General features: G+C 41.5%; 4 protein-coding genes across 4 annotated transcripts; all 4 read left to right on the forward strand.

Moving 5' to 3' along the window:
- The first annotated feature begins 95 nt into the window (after positions 1-95).
- On the forward strand, positions 96-2351 carry LOC112189409 (disease resistance protein RPV1-like). The gene is made up of 5 exons (XM_024328745.2): positions 96-546; positions 959-1514; positions 1590-1667; positions 1766-1831; positions 1921-2351. The coding sequence occupies exons 1-5, from the start codon at positions 410-412 to the stop codon at positions 2191-2193; spliced, it is 1110 nt and encodes a 369-aa protein (XP_024184513.1). The 5' UTR covers positions 96-409; the 3' UTR covers positions 2194-2351.
- A 409-nt stretch (positions 2352-2760) lies between these two features.
- On the forward strand, positions 2761-12120 carry LOC112190978 (pentatricopeptide repeat-containing protein At5g39980, chloroplastic). The gene is made up of 2 exons (XM_024330494.2): positions 2761-2852; positions 9827-12120. Exon 2 carries the CDS (start codon positions 9927-9929, stop codon positions 11973-11975), a length of 2049 nt encoding a protein of 682 aa, XP_024186262.1. The 5' UTR covers positions 2761-2852; positions 9827-9926; the 3' UTR covers positions 11976-12120.
- On the forward strand, positions 3754-5269 carry LOC112185235. The gene is made up of 2 exons (XM_024323450.2): positions 3754-3792; positions 4059-5269. Exon 2 carries the CDS (start codon positions 4060-4062, stop codon positions 5215-5217), a length of 1158 nt encoding a protein of 385 aa, XP_024179218.1. The 5' UTR covers positions 3754-3792; position 4059; the 3' UTR covers positions 5218-5269.
- A 2201-nt stretch (positions 12121-14321) lies between the features above and the next one.
- Positions 14322-18055, forward strand: LOC112187466 (beta-glucuronosyltransferase GlcAT14B). The gene is made up of 4 exons (XM_024326265.2): positions 14322-15150; positions 15240-15315; positions 15427-15542; positions 17097-18055. The coding sequence occupies exons 1-4, from the start codon at positions 14559-14561 to the stop codon at positions 17609-17611; spliced, it is 1299 nt and encodes a 432-aa protein (XP_024182033.1). The 5' UTR covers positions 14322-14558; the 3' UTR covers positions 17612-18055.
- Positions 18056-18419: the final 364 nt, after the last annotated feature.

Consider the following 18419-nt stretch of genomic DNA (forward strand, 5'->3'; position numbering starts at 1 on the left):
GAAGTTAGACAACCTTGTTTTGTAATACGAGTTATAAAGAAAAAAAAAAGAAAAAGGGTACCGAGTATGGCCGCCTATACAAGAATACAGCAGGCACGACGTATTCTTGAGCTTTCGAGGCGAAGACACCCGCCACAACATAACCGAAAACCTCCACAAGGCCTTAGTCGACGCCGGCGTTCCCACGTTCAAAGACGATGTTAACCTTCAGAAGGGCAACGAGATTGCGTCCGATCTGCTCAAGGCCATACAGACATCGAGAATCGCCATCATAGTGTTCTCCAACAACTACGCGAGCTCTAGCTGGTGTCTGGATGAGTTGGTCAAGATTGTAGAGTGCAACAGGGAAGCGGGTCAGGTCATTTTGCCCATTTTCTGCGATGTGGATCCCTGTGATGTGCAGCAGCAGATGGGCACTTTTTCAGAAGCACTTGCTGTGCATGAAAGAAGTGGCAGGACCCAGGACAAGTTGGAGGCTTGGAAAGTGTCGTTGACCGAAGCGGCTAGTCAGCCTTATGGCTTTGATATGCGGGATGCTGCTACTTGGTAATTATAGAATCTAATTTCTCAGTTTTTTTTTTTTGGTTGTTCAAATCATAAGATTTTAGAAAGAGATCAGCTCAATTTAGAATTTTGAAACTGGTGATAGTTAAATCATACAAACTAAATGCTCATCTGATTAGTGAAGTTTAGTTTAGGAAATTGAATTTCATTTTCTTTCCAACTTTGGATACCATAAGAGGAAAGAGTAAGACAAGTCTAAGCTTCTGAAAAATTCTAGTGCTCAGTTATATGAGCGAGAGTTTGATCAGCGCAAGGGAAATTTATGCATGTAATGCATCTGAGAGAAAGTCAGAAGTCATGTAAATTAGAATGACAGACCATGTCACGCAGCGGTTCACTTTAGCTATCACTCTTTGATTATATTGGTTTTTGTGATTTTGTCAATCTTCGACAGGCTTCAATCGAAGTTCATAAAAGAAATTGTAAAGCATGTTCTGAGTAGATATCAAGATGCGCACTTGAGTGTTTCCATCTTCCCACCAAGATTAGATGCTGGTAAAGAATACATGAATTCCTTGTTAAGTGTAATATCAGATGACATTCTCATCATAGGCATCTGTGGAATGGAGAAAACTGCCTTGGCAAAAGATGCATATGACCAGAATTTTTATAGGTTTGAAAGCAGCAGTTTCATTAAAGATGTGAACAAGATGGCAGAACAACCCAATGGATTAGTTGCCTTGCAAAAGTGGCTCCTTTCAGATATCCTGGGAGTAGACAATGTAGAAATAAATGATGTTAAGGAAGGAACTGAGTTGATTAAAGATGTAGCAAGAAGAAAAAGAGTGCTCATCTTTCTTGATAATGTGAATAAACTAGACCAGTTAAATGCACTCGCTAGGAGACGGGAGTGGTTCGGCTCAGGAAGCAGAATAGTGATAACTACTAGAGATCCACAACTGCTAAGTGTACTTGAAGTCGATAATGTATATGGGACGCAAGGCATAGAGGTAAAATTTTGCTCTGTGCTCAAATAGCTACACTGCACTACCCTTTGAGCATTTACTAAACAGTGTGATATGCAGGTTATCGAGACACAGTTTCAGCAGAACCTTCAGATGATTAAAGACCTGGAGGAGCCTATCAGAAGGTCATATGTTCAGGTACACAATATTTACTCTACTGAATCTTGTTTTACAACTTCATTTGATCATATGATTTACAACTTCATTTGATCATATGATGACTTGCTGACATCCAGGCTCGTGATAAAGAAAGGTCCCTTATTGCTGAAATAGAAGCAATACGGAGAAAGAACGATGCTCAGGTATAGATTTTCCCACGGATATATTTATTTAAATAGCTCGAAATAAGTACGAAATTGGAGACATTGTCACTTCACTTGTTGCTTTATAGGCGCAAATTATAGCAGAGCTGCAGCAAAATTCGAATTCCAATTTCCCCTTGTATGCATTAGACTCGGCAACAGATGTTCTACTGGATGGAAGAGGGCCTGAAAATTTTGATGGATATGATGATTACAAAACCCTGCTCAGTTTTGTTCCTGAGAATGAGATGATAATTGGGGATGCTAATGTCAATCATGAGTTGAAGGCAACAATGCAATTTCTTAATGTTAGATCCAGGGATTTCAATGATCCAGTGAGCAGTGAATCGTCCAGGCATTAATTCTGCGAGGGACTAAGGAGGAACGTTTATAATAGAGTTCTGTATGTAATTCGCCACAGCTAATGATGCAACAGAATAGTATATATCATTCAGGTTAGAATCCAACAATCTATTACCGGATTTGTAGCTCCTTCTGTGTTCATTGTTGCCTTTTCTTGTAAGCCATGAAGGCAAATTGATCTTGTAGAGAAAGCATACTTTTATCTTTCCTCAGTTCTTATTTGCCTCGTCTGCATATGTTAAACAAAGTGAACTGTTCACATTCTTGTAAGATCCCTGCCTATAGATTTGCAATTACCTCCCGTTTCACTTTTCATCGTTCCTACTCCCTACTAGGTGAAGAGCTGTCCATCCTCCCATTAATCCCATCCTGGGGGTTGATAGAAACACCCTTGGAGCCATTTCCGTCCACATTGTCCTGAGTTGTCGGTTTTATCCTGGTGCAAGTAGGAGAAGCATTATTGCCTCTGGAGGCCCAAAAAGCCATCCTGGGCCCAGAACCAGCAAGGCCTAAAAGTGGATAATAGAACAAATAATACCAAAAAAAAAAAAGTAAAGTTTTTTGTTTACAAATTGTGGAGGCAAATGCTCCGCCCCATTTTCTTCTTGCTAATAAGAACGGACAGACCCCCTCAACAGCAAAAGAAGAAAGAAATTGAATTGTGTTGTAGTATATATGATTCACATGTACAAAACATGAGTCATAGTATAAATGTCTATATCATGTATACAAATAGGTACTTGAGTGTATAATGTAGGTATTGTGACTTGTGTGACAAGCTTTATGCCAAAGGGCAACAAGCATGGCATTTTATCATCATCACAGCCACCATAGAAGGCTGCAGCTGTGAATGTAGAGGTTATCAAATTGAGTTACTCTTTGAGCTTTCACACTTGTAATATTTTCCTATAAATACCTCTTTGTGTGAGATGAATAAACACACTTGAATCTCTATTCTCACAGAAACATTACTCTCTCTCTCTGTTTATCATTTCATACTTGTCCTCAAACACGTTATCAGCACGAAATTGCTCTAGAATCAGAATCGAAATTGAAAAGAGGAGAGGTAGTTCATAATCCGATCGAAGTCATTTTTTCAAACTTGCAAAAAACCTCCAAACCCTAGCTCATATCAAAGCCCTTGATTCAAGAAGCTCAGAACCGGTTTCAAAACCTCCAGAACCGGCCGGAAACATCCAGAACCGGCCAACGGAAAATTTGGACCGCTGCCGAACCGCTGTCGAAGCCCTGCCGAGTCCTGCCGATATCTGCCGAAAGCTGCCGAGCGCATCTGCCGAAAGCTGCCGAGCGCTTCTGCCGAGTCCTGCCGAGTCCTGTCGACAGCACCTGCCGAAGGCCTGCCTAGCAGCTGCCGAGCTGCTGCCGAGCAGCTGTCGACACATCTGTCGGACAACTTTCCGACAACTTTCCGGTGACTTTTCCGGCGACTTTCCGACAACTTTTCCGGCGACTTTCGGACAACTTTCCGGCGACTTTTCCGACAACTTTTCCGGCGACTTTCGGACAACTTTCCGGCGACTTTTCCGGCGACTTTCCGGCAATTTTTGGACAACTTTTTCCGGCAATATTATTCCAAGGTAATATTTACTAAAAGTTCCCGTTTTTGAGTTTTTACTCTATTCTTCTTCTCTTTATTTTTCTCGGGAACTTACAATCAAAAGCGGAATTCCAAGAAATTCACGCTAAACGAACTAAGAGCGTTCGTAATTATGAACTAAGAGTGTTCATAATATTCGGACTAAGAGTGTCCGCAAAACATCATTGTTTTGGTCTAAAGATTATTGATTTTAGATTTCGTGGAAGTTTTGAACTCCGAAACTAATATATCTTCTCTTATCTTCAGGATGTCGAATGCACCTAGACTCGACTTTCAAATGCTTGACTCAACGGGTTCGGAATACTATAGTTGGGTAACCGACGTTGAGAACCACCTCACTTCAAGAGGGATATTGCCCATAATTCAAGCTCCTAATCCAGGCCTTGTGTTCCAAAGAACACCTACAAAGCATGCACAAGCTATTATCTTGATGCGGCGCCATATGGATAAAGCTCTCAGACTAGAGTATATGTCAATGAGAGATGCTCGAGACTTATGGGTAGCGCTAGAAGAGCGTTTTGGTAATATCCAAGATACCCTCCTCCCTGACTTGAAGGTTCAGTGGAATAATATACGCTTCTCCGACTTTAAGTCTGTTGCAGAATATAATTCGGAAGCTCTTCGACTCAAAGCTATGTTGAAGTTCTGTGGAAAGCCTCTCACAGAAGATGAGCTACTTGAGAAGACTCTCTCCACCATTCCCGTCTCAGCAATTGTGATATCAAAGCAATTTCGCACAGAAGTCAATGCTGGACGAATTACAAGGTTTAATGAGCTTATTAATATTTTGTCGGTATCTGAAAAGTACGACAACATCCTTGTAAAGAATTATAATTCTAGGCCCATAGGAACCAAGAGCGTCCGTGAGGCAAATTATAATGCACCCAAAAAGGGGCGCAAGCAGCAATACCCTAATAATAAGGGACAAGAAAGGCGTACGGGCCCATATAACCACCCCAATAAAGAGAGAAACCGCAACTTTAAAGCGGACACTCGTGGTGGCAACTTCACACGTGGTGGTAACTCCACACGTGGCAACTTCACACGTGGTGGCAACTCCACACGTGGGAGAGGTGAATATAATAACAATATGGGCCGTGGAGGTCGCATCATAAGGCGTGGTAGTAGTAGTAACCCTCCTAGGGAATATCCACAACATGGACAAACTGCACCTCCAATGAAAGGAGGCAACCATAATGACGTGTGTCATAGATGCGGATCAATCGAGCATTGGTTCAAACAATGCCATGCAAGTACTAAACTAGCTGCAAGCTACAAAGAGTATAGGCAAAACAGGGAGCAAGAATCCAACCTTGCCGAAAATGAAGATAGTGAAGATGTCAATCTCACAATAGAGGACTTCAAAGCTGAACAAATGCACGAGGATGCAGCAGACTTTGATTAGAATAGTCCTTTTCTATTTTCCAAGGGCAAATGTGCCTTAATCAATAACAATTGTATTGACTTTTTCTTATGTGGTGTACCCAATGAAATATGATGTCTAGGAAAGTAATTGAGACCATGGTATTTAAGCGAGCCTCGCTCCACCAACATCTCTCTACTTCCCTGGTCATATTTCATTGGAATTACCAAACGGAATGAGCAATTACAATTTGTATAAAGTTTGATTGTACTTTGGAATAGACTTTGGAAACCTTGATGTAATCATTGGTTATTTTCCTTATTAATAAAGTATCGCATTCAATGTCATGGACATGTGTTAATATTCCGAACTTTACTCCTTTTTCAGTATGTTTTCCGGAGAAATGGAATGCCTTCTTGATAGTGGCACCACACATACTATATTACGACACAGGCAATTATTTTTATGGATGAAGCCTAGTCGATCTTCAATAACTACGATGGCAGGATCATCACAATTGATTCATGGTTGAGGACCAGCTCAATTTTTGTTGCCAAATGGCACGAATATTAATATCATCGAAGCTCTATATGCTCCTAGGGCTGGAAGAACCCTATTGAGTTTTAAAGATATAAGAGCCAATGATCTTCATGTGGAAACACATTGTGAGAATGGACAAGAGTTCCTTTGCATTACCTCTAATAACTACGGAAATACACGAGTATTAGAGAAACTTATGTGTCGCTCTAGTGGATTATATGCAACCACTATCAGAGTAATTGAATCCAACCATGTCATGAATGAAAATTTATGGGATTCTGACACATATAGACTTTGGCACGACCGCTTGGGTCACCCAGGTCGTGATATGATGCTCCGTATATTAAAAACTTCACACGGACATCCATTCTTCAAAACGAAAAGAAGTACGAACCAAAGATTGGTCGAAAGAACTACTTCATATCATTCGTTTTGTAAGGCTTGCTCTTTAGCAAAGGTAGGATCAAGACCATCCTATGCAAAGGACTCTAAAGAAAATATACCATTCTTGCAAAGAATACAAGGTGATATTTGTGGACCTATTCAACCAACTTGCGGACCATTTAGATATTTTATGGTGTTGGTTGATGCATCGACACGCTGGTCACATGTCATGCTATTATCCACGAGAAATGCTGCATTTGCTAAACTCCTAGCACAGATCATTAAATTAAGGGCTCACCACCCTGATCATCCTATTAAGTCAATTCGTCTTGACAATGCTGGAGAGTTTACATCAAAAACTTTTGATGATTATTGCATGTCCATTGGGATCGAGGTTGAACACCCTGTACCTCATGTACACACCCAAAATGGTCTCGCAGAAGCTGCCATTAAAAGACTTCAAATGGTTGCTCGAGCATTGGTTATGCGCACCAATCTCCCTATTTCTGCTTGGGGCTATGCAATATTGCACGCAGCTGTGCTTATTCGTCTGAGGCCCACTGCCACCCAACCATTTTCTGCTTCCCAGATGGTCACTGGGTATGAGCCCGATGTCTCACACTTACGAATATTCGGGTGTGCAGTCTATGTGCCAATTGCGCCGCCACAGCGCACCAAAATGGGTCCTCAAAGACGATTAGGTCTTTATACTGGATATGACTCTCCCACCATTATCCGCTATATAGAACCCTTGACAGGCGATCTATTTACCGCTAGATTTGCGGATTGTCACTTTGATGAGACAGTCTTCCCATCATTAGGGGAGACATGAACAGTAATGTTCAACAGAAAAGACAGGAATTGTCGTGGTTTGTCCCCACTCTGTCTCATCTTGATCCCCGAACAGCACAATCTGAAATAGAAGTGCGGAGGATTCTCGATCTTCAGAACGTAGCAGAATCAATGCCTGATGCGTTTTCTGATATCGCTAAAGTGACAAGATCACATATACCTGCTGCAAATGTGCCTGCAAGGATTGATGTCCCTAACACTAGAGGACATGATGCCATCTCAAGAATACATGAGAATGGCGCCAACGTCCCCTATATGGGTGATGTAGTGGCTAGACCCATGGCTCCCGCCAGGAAGCGCGGGAGGCCCATTGGTTCGATGGATTCTCGCCCAAGAAAGAAAGCGAGTTTGGCACAAAATAATCCATTAATCATCGATACAATTAATCCCTCTCATGAAAATATTCCGGATTATGGTTATGTCAAAGAGACATCATTGGAGGACGCTCCAATAAAAGAACCAATTCCAGAGAATAGAGAGATCTCCATGAATTACACTAGTATACATGGGGTGATGGATAGAAATTCTATGACTATTAATGATGCTTTTGCATATCATATTGCAAAAGGAATTATAGAATACGATGATATCGAACCTCGCTCCGTTGAAGAATGTCAACGAAGAGCAGATTGGTCTAAATGGAAAGATGCGATCCAGACTGAATTGGATTCACTAACAAAGAGACAGGTATTTGGGTCTATAATGCTGACACCACCAAATATAAAACCTGTTGGCCATAAATGGGTCTTTGTTAGAAAGCGTAATGAGAAAAATGAGGTTGTTAGATACAAAGCCCGCCTTGTGGCACAAGGTTTCTCACAACGCCCTGGAATCGACTACGAGGAGACATATTCTCCCGTAATGGACGTTATAACGTTCCGCTACCTTGTCAGTTTGGTAGTTTCCGAAAAACTTGACATGCAGCTTATGGATGTGGTTACAGCATATCTCTATGGGGATCTAGATTCAGAGATATATATGAAGGTTCCAGATGGACTTCAATTACCCAAATCAAATGGCTCTAAACCACGGAGCGCGTTTTCAATAAGATTGAGACGCTCACTATATGGATTGAAACAATCCGGACGGATGTGGTATAACCGTCTAAGTGACTACTTGATTAGGAAGGGATATATTAACAATGAAATATGCCCATGCGTGTTCATTAAAAGAACAAGTTCCGGATTTGCAATTATAGCAGTATATGTCGATGACATGAATCTAATTGGAACTCTAAATGAGTTAAAAGAAACTGCTAAATATTTGAAATCCGAGTTTGAGATGAAAGATCTTGGGAAAACACGGTTTTGTCTCGGAATAGAACTCGAGCACCGTAGTGATGGGATTATGATCCATCAGTCAGCATATACTCAAAAATTACTAAGGCGCTTTAATGAAGATAAAGCAAAGCCTGTGAGTACTCCCATGATCAGCCGTAGCCTTGAGCCCAGAAAAGATCCATTTCGTCCAAAGGATGAGGACGAAGGCTTATTAGAGGCTGAAGTGCCATATCTAAGTGCAATAGGTGCATTATTGTACTTAGCTCAATGCACAAGACCGGATATCTCATTCGCAGTGAACTTGTTGGCTCGACATAGTTCCTCGCCAACACGCCGCCATTGGATTGGTATAAAGACAATCTTTCGATACTTAAAAGGTACGATTGATATGGGCTTGTTTTATCCCTACAGGGAGAAAAGAAAGGACGGAAGTATGGGATTAGATCCCACATGGCAAAAAGCCACCTTCCGCAATATGAACGCCGGCGACACTTTCCATGGTGGCCGACGTTCTCCTCCTCCCCTCCATCAAAATGATAATGATGTTTTGATGGGCTTTGCTGATGCAGGGTATCTCTCTGACCCTCACAAAGGTCGCTCCCAAACAGGTTATGTCTTTACCATGGGAAGCACCGCGATATCTTGGAGATCCACGAAACAGACCCTTGTTGCTACTTCCTCAAATCATGCAGAGATTATTGCTCTACATGAAGCTGTGCGTGAATGCATATGGCTAAGGTCTGTAAATAGACACATTCGAGGAACCTGTGGTTTGAAGTCCACCACAGAAGAACCTACATGCATTTACGAAGATAATGCAGCTTGTATTGAGCAAATGAAATTAGGTTTCATCAAGGGGGACAATACCAAGCATATATCGCCAAAATTCTTCTACAATCAGCAACAACAAACACTTCTGAAAATTGAAGTAAATCAAATCCGATCAGAGGAAAATGTAGCGGACTTATTTACTAAGTCGTTACCAAAATCCCCTTTCGAGAAACATGTGAAGAGTATCGGATTGAGAAGGCTATCCGAACTCCCACGATCTTCAGGGGGAGTCTAAATCAGGGGGAGTATCCAGTTACATACTCCACACTCAAACGCGCGTTGTGCTCTTTTTCTCCTTCGACCAAGGTTGTTTTTTCCCACAGGGTTTTATTACTTGGCAAGGTTTTTAACGAGGCAATTTCGAAGCGCACGACCTAAACAATACTATTTGACATGAAATATCCAAGGGGGAGTGTTGTAGTATATATGATTCACATGTACAAAACATGAGTCATAGTATAAATGTCTATATCATGTATACAAATAGGTACTTGAGTGTATAATGTAGGTATTGTGACTTGTGTGACAAGCTTTATGCCAAAGGGCAACAAGCATGGCATTTTATCATCATCACAGCCACCATAGAAGGCTGCAGCTGTGAATGTAGAGGTTATCAAATTGAGTTACTCTTTGAGCTTTCACACTTGTAATATTTTCCTATAAATACCTCTTTGTGTGAGATGAATAAACACACTTGAATCTCTATTCTCACAGAAACATTACTCTCTCTCTCTGTTTATCATTTCATACTTGTCCTCAAACAAATTGATTTATACTAAATTTTCAATCTTTGAGACTGTCCCTGCTAAATTTTCAATCTTTTGAGTCTGTCCCTGCTACTCTTAATACTTCTGTTATCAACAAATGTGTACATTCTCGCTCTCTGCAACTTCAATGCAAGTATCTCCATGTCCAACTCCTTCTTCTTCCTTCTCATTTCCATCACTACCCCCACCAAACCCACAATTACACCGCCACACCCTTCACCTTCACCACCCACAAACCCAGACTCCGCTCCCCCCTTATCTCCTCCGCCTCCAAAGATGTCTGGAGAAGAACACCACCCCACCCCAAAACGACGCCGTCCCATCCCTCCCAACCCTCCCCCGCCACCGCCGCAAGCTCCAAGGCACCTCCTTCCTGGACCACAGCGTCGACATGGACGACCTCACCGCCTCAATCCGCGCCACCCAAAACGAGCACGACCTCAACTCCCTCCTCTCCCCCTACAAGTCCCGCAACCTCTCCATCCGCTTCATGGTCTCCCTCCTCTCCCGCGAGCCCGACTGGCGCCGCTCCCTCGCCATCCTCGACTGGATCAACGACGTCGCCCTATACTCTCCCTCCGTCTTCGCCTACAACGTTGTCATCCGCAACGTCCTCCGCGCCAAGCAGTGGCAAGTCGCCCACGGCCTGTTCGACGAAATGCGCCACAGAGCTCTGGCGCCGGACCGCTACACTTACTCCACTCTCATCACCGCGTTTGGGAAGTCCGGCATGTTCGACGCCGCGCTCTCGTGGCTGCAGAAGATGGAGGAGGACCGGGTGTCCGGGGACCTGGTGCTGTATAGCAACTTGATTGAGCTGTCTAGGAAACTGTGTGATTATAGCAAAGCGATTTCGATATTTTCCAGGCTGAAGAGGTTGGGGATAATGCCGGATTTGGTGGCTTATAACTCGATGATCAATGTGTTTGGTAAGGCCAAGTTGTTTAGGGAGGCCAGGGTTTTGCTGAAGGAGATGAGGGCGGTGGGGGTTTTGCCGGATACTGTTAGCTACTCGACGCTTTTGACAATGTACATTGAGAATGAGAAGTTTGTGGAGGCGTTGGCTGTGTTCTCGGAGATGAATGAGGTCAAGTGCCCGCTTGATCTCACGACGTGTAATATTATGATTGATGTTTATGGGCAGCTGGATATGGCGAAGGAGGCTGATAGGTTGTTTTGGAGCATGAGGAAGATGGGGCTTGAGCCGAATGTTGTTAGTTACAATACTCTTTTGAGGGTTTATGGCGATGCTGAGCTTTTCGGGGAAGCCATTCATCTTTTTCGAATGATGCAGAGAATGGATGTGGAGCAGAATGTTGTCACGTACAATACGATGATTAGGATTTATGGGAAGTCGCTTGAGCATGAAAAGGCTACAAATCTTGTGCAGGAAATGCAGAAGAGGGGAATTCAGCCAAATGCCATTACATACTCGACGATTATATCTATATGGGGTAGGGCTGGGAAATTGGACAGGGCGGCAATGCTGTTTCAAAAGCTGAGGAGCTCTGGGGTTGAGATTGATCAGGTTCTTTATCAGACAATGATTGTATCTTATGAGAGAGTAGGTTTGGTTGCTCATGCTAAGCGCTTGCTTCATGAGCTTAAGCGCCCAGACAATATCCCGAGGGAGACTGCAATTACCATTCTTGCTGGAGCCGGTCGTGTAGAAGAGGCTACATGGGTTTTCCGTCAGGCTTTCGAGGCTGGGGAGGTGAAGGATATAGCTGTATTTGGTTGTATGATTGAGCTTTTCTCAAGAAACCGGAAGTATGCAAATTGCATTGAAGTGTTTGAAAATATGAGAGTGGCAGGATACTTTCCTGCTTCCCATGTGATTGGTCTAGTTCTCAACGCATATGGAAAGTTACGGGAGTTTGAGAAGGCTGATGCTGTATATAGGGAGATGCAGGAAGAAGGGTGTGTTTTCTCCGATGAAATTCACTTCCAAATGCTCAGTCTTTATGGTGCAAGAAAGGACTTTAAGACGGTAGAAGCAATGTTTGAGAGGCTGGTCTCCGATCCCAACATCAACAAAAAGGAGTTGCATCTTGTTGTTGCAGGCATCTATGAAAGATCAAACAGACTTAATGATTCATACCGGATCATGAACAGGATGAATGAAAGTCGAGCTTTGAAATCATGAACCTATACAGATGTCCAGAGCATGTGTTCTAAATTTTTTCCAAATTATTTTAGATACAATGCTCTGCTGGTTATCTGTAGATATTGTACTGACTATGTATATATTCCCTTGGACAGAGTGAAAGTATCAGTTTTCACATTTTGGACATGAATGTCTGTGCTATCTATATACAAGCAGAAATATAAAGGTTGTATCCCCAGTTAAGGATTTGAGAACTCTGATGACTGATAGGCGGACCCTTTTCAAGCTTCTAGTAATTTGCAGGTCGCAACAGCGCTGCTGATTCATTTAATCGGGGAAGTGAACAAAAGCATGGGCTCTACACTAGTTTTTGCCTTTTATACTGGAGCCCCTGGCCTGTATACATTCAATTAATTTAGACTTTTCAATGCTGCTGTGACGTAGAGGAAATCAGATTGGAAACGGTCAGCTAATTCTGAACTTTAGATATCACTTTCTGTTCCCTTTGAGATCTATCTTCTCCTCCAAAAGTTAGCTGCATTGTATATTACTGTATGGTTTTCAATTTTGTTTTTGTTGAAACAAGAATCTTGCTTTTGCCAGTAAGCCTTCAAGAAGACTTTGAAGCATCCTTTTCAGAATCACCTTTGTGGACAGTGAAAGTCATGAAGTCTTTCTCCATGCCCTGGACCCCTGATTCTTACTATGGGAGTTTTAGGTAGGTCGATCAATTCTTTCCTTCTACTGATCTTCCTGCAAGTAGACGCTGTTAATAAAGTGAAAAGTCACTCAACTTATTCTTTTGTTGCTTCTAACATCTGAGTTCTGGGGATACCTTGCTCTCTATTCAATTTAAAGTGCATATCATACTACAATCATTGGCCCCTATTATCGCACTTTCCTAACATCCTCTACCTCTACCCTCATTTTTGTGCACAACCAAGAGAATCTTATTTTTCATATCTCATTGCTGACTAGTTCTGCTTCTCTAACCAAGTTTAATAGTCTTCGCCTTATCCGGTTCATCCTCGTGTACCTGTTACTGTCCTTCGATGATGTACCCGAAAAGTCTAGATCTTAAATAGCTTATGCGGTTGTGCCTAACTTCATGGTCGTTATTACCCAACTTTCAACTTTCCTTCCACTGACCGCTGATGCAACTACCTAGCAAAAAACTCTCCAAGTTGTTTAACTATTGGATAATATTAATTCGGTAGCTGCTAATCTGATTCTCCACGCCCCAAAGTTGGAGGTCCACTTCGAAATGTGAGTGCTGTTCATGTGGTTGCCAAAGACGTGAAATTCACTGCCGGGTGCTGAAGCTCGCAGTATCATAATCAGCATGCTAAATGCTTCTTCAACCTTTCTTTATCATTGCAAATGTGAAAGGGGGATTTTTTTTAAATATTCTTCTATGTGGTTGGCCAGTCGCGTCAACTAATTAATAAAAGCTTGGGAAGAAAGTTCTTTTGCTTCAACATTAAAAAGATCATTTGACTTAATACACATGAATTTGCTTTATTATCAATTTTATATTGGGATTATAGAATAATTATGAACCAATCCATTACAAACTGTCCTAATTCTTTTTTAATTCTCTCTTTGAATTCAATGCTTATTACAAATTAATTTCTCTTCCCAATTCAATGGTAGAATGTGGTTATTTATCCCGAGAAGAATGAAAGGATCATGGTTAATTAGAACTCAAAGTTGACATATCAAAACTGATTTGAGGCACGCATTGTACTTCTGGAAACCTATTTAAATAAACAACTTGAGTAAGGTCCTTAATCAATAATCAAGGGGGTAAGATGCCTCTCAAGCATGCAATATTCCTACTTGAAGTTATTCTTGATTGACCATAATCCTATTGCAAAAGACCCACAATTTTGGGAAAACAATTCCTTATATAAAATGGAAAAAACCCAAAAGAGGAAAGGGAAGTTCTACATCGTGACCTATAATTATGCTATTAGCTGAAACTATTCAAAACTTGGATCACCTACCTTCATTTTTGCAATTTCCATTATGCCAAAGCTAAAATGGAAAGACTACCCTCATATATCCTAACAAGAAAACCCCAAAATAGGGAACCCAACAAAATCTAAATCACCTGATCTAAGCTCTAAATTCCCTCCTGAAATTATGCTAGAAATGAACCTGTTAGTCCTACCATGCTCGAATTTGTATTCTTCTGGTTCCTCCAATCCTAAGCGTCTTTGACACCAAAATGAGTAGACTTCTAACCCTAACCCTGCTGTCACGGCGAGTCTAGTTCCCAAAAACAATCCTTGACCCTTCTTCTGTACGTATAGTACAAACCCACAAGACCAATCAAAACCATACATAAACAAATAATTAACCAAATAATTAGAATTAAGGAAATCCCCTATAAAAGCCTTCTCAGTTCCTTTACCCCCAAAACTCAGTAAAACTCAAACCGAAAATAACACCACAAGCACAAAGCAAAGGTCACTTCTTTAATCAACTCCCACCCACCAAGATTCAATCTTTCCACCATCATGCTCCAAAACACAAACTACCCATTTCAGATTTGAACCTTCCGAGCAACACCCAGAATCCGGATTTAGATTCCGGAGCTCCGATAATTAAAAAAAAAAAATGAAGAAGCTGAAGAGCTATTACATGCATCTGAGGCACCAGCAGCAGCAGAAGACCATGGAGCTCAAATGGATCTTCCCGCTGGCGATTGGCTCCATCGTCTCTCTCTTCCTCCTCTTCCTCACCACGCTAACCTCACCCGACGGCTCACCCTTGCTTCCCTTCTACCGCTACTCCATTTCCCTCTCCAGCTCCGTCTTCATCGAATCCAAGCTCCACCCGCTCCCCGTCTCCTACCTCCCGCCGCCGCCGCGCTTCGCCTACTTCGTCTCCGGCTCTAACGGCGACGGCAAGATGCTCAAACGGACGTTGCAGGCGCTCTACCACCCGCACAACCAGTACGTGGTGCACTTGGACCTGGAGTCGCCGCCGGAGGAGCGGTTGGATCTGCAGAATTACGTTTCTGCCCACCCGGTCTTTGTCAAGTTTGGCAACGTGAGGATGATCACCAAGGCTAATTTGGTCACTTACCGGGGACCGACTATGGTGGCCAACACGCTCCACGCGGCGGCGATTTTGCTCAAGGAAGGCGGCGATTGGGATTGGTTTATCAATCTCAGTGCTTCTGATTATCCGCTTGTTACTCAGGACGGTGAGTCAACTTGGGCTTTGACTTTGTTGGTCCATGATTTGTGGAGGTTTTGCTCTGTTTTTAATTGGTTTTTCCTGTGATTTGATTAGATCTGCTGCACACATTTTCGTACCTGCCGCGGGATCTTAATTTTATTGATCACACTAGCAACATTGGATGGAAAGAGTATGCACAACTTTCCTTTTTATCTCTAGTCTCCATATTTGTATTGTTTTTGTTTCCATTTGTGATTGAGAACTTTTTACTCATTGGTTTTGTAATGCTGTGTGATTATAGGTACCAAAGAGCCAAGCCCTTAATTGTGGATCCTGGGTTGTATATGACAAAGAAGGCTGATGTGTTTTGGGTTACGCAGCGCCGGAGTGTGCCAACAGCTTTCAAGCTTTTTACAGGTATGAACTTGTTGATATCCGTCTAAAGTTGTTACGAAAAGTGTCTTCATTGGATGGTTGATGATAGAGAAGGACTAGGTTTGAGGACATCAGAGCAAAGTTAGAATCTTTGATTCCTCTAATGCAATGCAATGCAAATCATTGTCCTTTTCTGGTTGGAGTTTTTGGTGAATAAACTTGTTTAGTATATAGAATTAAGAATTGGTTTTAATTGGAACAGCTTTGACATTACTGATTATTGCTGGCTGTGTGTTCAAATGCAATGCATAAGACAATGAGATTTTGTCAATTTATAGCAGCCCTTGTTTTTGGATATTGAATGAAATGGAATGTCACATAGAAACATGAGATGGATAACTAGCAGCAACTTTTAACTATTAAAAAGTGCAATTGAAACAGGTTTTTGGTGCAATTGAAGTAGACCTTCTGGTTTGCAGTCTAAGTTCAAGTCTGGTGGCTGCTTAAGCTAGCACAATATAGGAGTATTAGAACAAAAATTAGAGTTGAAGTCTAAATTGCCTTCTAGGAAAATCAGTTTCAACAAAACAATTTTTCAATTGTAAGATAATTCGCTTCAATTTCATTTATCCTAATGAACAAATGTGAGACAAAGGCAGAAAACATCATATTGATGATCTGACAACAGTTGCATTTTAACAATAAATTTATCTATCATGTTCACAGATGCATATCTAAAGTTCTTAGTATCTGTTGATCTGCTGTCCTCTCTGGCTCCGTAAAATCTGTATCTGTTTTTGGGGAACTAAAACAATTATCTTAGAGAGCCAATAGGTTGTCAGTTAATACATAATATCTTTCGGAATGTGATCATTCATTAGAAGGATTTTTATTTTCCTCCTTCACTGTTTAGAACTTATAATAGGTACGTTCATCTGGACCCTGCTTATTACATCCCTTCTTCTATATTAGGCATCAAAGTTAGCTTATTAACATGATAAAATTGTTGGCAATGGTATTCAAGTGTATTTAGTTACATCCCTTCTTCTATATTAGGCACCAAAGTTAGCTTATTACCATGATAAAATTGTTGGCAATGGTATTCAAGTGTATTTAGTTACATAATCTGAATCTATTTTGCTTGTTTATAAAACTTTAGTCCATGACCCATGATATGCTTGTTCTTTCTCTACCCATGATATGCACTGGGTATTTTCTTATTGTCTAGAATTAGGATGTTGTCAGTATGCCTGAGATGAATAACTTGAGAATTAATCTATAGGAAGCATTGTATTCTATAGGTCCTCTGGAAAATTGATCTTCTTATTCTGCTTATAAATTCACCAACCACTCGTCGTAGTTCCTTTTAGCATCATAGTACATGTCTGACATTTTCCTTTGTAGGTTTTGGACATTTGATACGTGTTTAAATTAAGTCTGCCAGTGTCCTGTCAGTTCTCCACTTGCTGCTCCTTTCCAACTGCCTCGAAAAATTTTCACAGTTCTCCAATCAAAATCATTTCCTGTTAGCTTTTTTTAAGAACATATTATGTTGCTGTGACTGTTATTTTAACAAAAATTTGCTTTCCCTCACAGGTTCTGCTTGGATGGCACTTTCAAAGCCTTTTATTGACTACTGTATATGGGGATGGGACAACCTACCTCGAACTGTTCTCATGTATTATGCAAACTTTATATCATCCCCAGAAGGATACTTTCACACTGTCATCTGTAATGCACAAGAGTTCCGCAACACAACTGTGAATACTGACCTACATTTCATAACGTGGGACAATCCTCCCAAGCAACATCCGCACCACCTCAACCTTGGAGATATGCAAAGGATGATTAGCAGCAATGCTCCATTTGCAAGAAAGTTTCGCAAAGACGATCCAGTGCTTGACAAAATTGATTCTGAGCTATTATTTAAGGGTCCAGACATGCTTGTTCCTGGTGGTTGGTGCACAGGAAGAAGGGAAAATGGGTCCGATCCATGCTCTGTTATTGGTAATACCACAGTTCTCAGGCCTAGTCCTGGAGCAAAAAGGCTAGAACTTTTGATCAGCTCGCTAATGTCAAACGAGAATTTCCGACCAAAACAGTGCAAATGACAAGAACTTAAAACTGTTGTTGAATCATTCCCCGGTTCTACTACAGTTCATTTATACCTGACGATGGAATACAGTATCTTCAGGGAAATGGTATTTTCTTATAGTCGGAGGAGAAAATGGCTCAAAGTGTGCACATACCTATTGACATGGTAAATGGCTCAGAGTATGCACTTCTGATTTACAGAGCCAAGAATGTGGTGGAATTGTATCAATTACTGAGCTAGATTGCTTCCCGCTATGATGACATGGTACGCACCACTTAGATGGTTTGTAGGTCGCCATTTCCCGTTTGCATTTTTTCTTTTCTTTTTTCCATTGAAATGTTGATACTGTATTTCACATGGTCTAGCAGTAAGTTGTTTCTTGAGACTAATGATGTGGTGTAAGAACAACTGGGAATATGTATATTTGAAAGAGGAAATCCAAAGAATATTTGTCTGATTCTGTCCGTCTCTTAGACTCTTGGTGCTTCCATACAATGAATTCGCAAATCTTTCAGTCTAATTAGTTAAAACATCAACCTGCAGCTGCGCTTAATTCGTACTTTACGAACTGCTGATAGCCACTGAAATTGAATTGCTGCATTTCAAGCTAGCTAGTGATTGTTTACATGTAGTTCAAGACACTCTTTTGCTTTTCCTTCGGCTTTGTTTCGAGTCAGATCTCAACACCCTTGAAACTGGCAAAGAACTATTGCCAAAGCCTGTCAAAATTAAGCAGATGATGAAAAAGCATCGAGCTCTAGCTAATCACATCAGGGGTGCATGTTTGTTGGGCCGTTGGGGAGGGGGAGACACCATACCTCTGT

The sequence above is a fragment of the Rosa chinensis genome, chromosome 2 (genome assembly GCF_002994745.2).
Source record: "Rosa chinensis cultivar Old Blush chromosome 2, RchiOBHm-V2, whole genome shotgun sequence".
Taxonomy (NCBI): Eukaryota; Viridiplantae; Streptophyta; class Magnoliopsida; order Rosales; family Rosaceae; genus Rosa; species Rosa chinensis.

What these genes read in the sequence shown, in the direction of transcription:
- LOC112189409 (XM_024328745.2), top strand. Translation starts at nt 410, where the DNA reads ATGGGCACTTTTTCAGAAGCACTTGCTGTGCATGAAAGAAGTGGCAGG. An exon ending in ATGCGGGATGCTGCTACTTG is followed by an intron (nt 547 to 958) that starts GTAATTATAGAA and finishes AATCTTCGACAG; the next exon opens with GCTTCAATCGAAGTTCATAA. An exon ending in GGAGAAAGAACGATGCTCAG is followed by an intron (nt 1,832 to 1,920) that starts GTATAGATTTTC and finishes GTTGCTTTATAG; the next exon opens with GCGCAAATTATAGCAGAGCT.
- LOC112185235 (XM_024323450.2), top strand. Translation starts at nt 4,060, where the DNA reads ATGTCGAATGCACCTAGACTCGACTTTCAAATGCTTGACTCAACGGGT.
- LOC112190978 (XM_024330494.2), top strand. Translation starts at nt 9,927, where the DNA reads ATGTGTACATTCTCGCTCTCTGCAACTTCAATGCAAGTATCTCCATGT.
- LOC112187466 (XM_024326265.2), top strand. Translation starts at nt 14,559, where the DNA reads ATGAAGAAGCTGAAGAGCTATTACATGCATCTGAGGCACCAGCAGCAG. An exon ending in AGCAACATTGGATGGAAAGA is followed by an intron (nt 15,316 to 15,426) that starts GTATGCACAACT and finishes GTGTGATTATAG; the next exon opens with GTACCAAAGAGCCAAGCCCT. An exon ending in AGCTTTCAAGCTTTTTACAG is followed by an intron (nt 15,543 to 17,096) that starts GTATGAACTTGT and finishes TTTCCCTCACAG; the next exon opens with GTTCTGCTTGGATGGCACTT.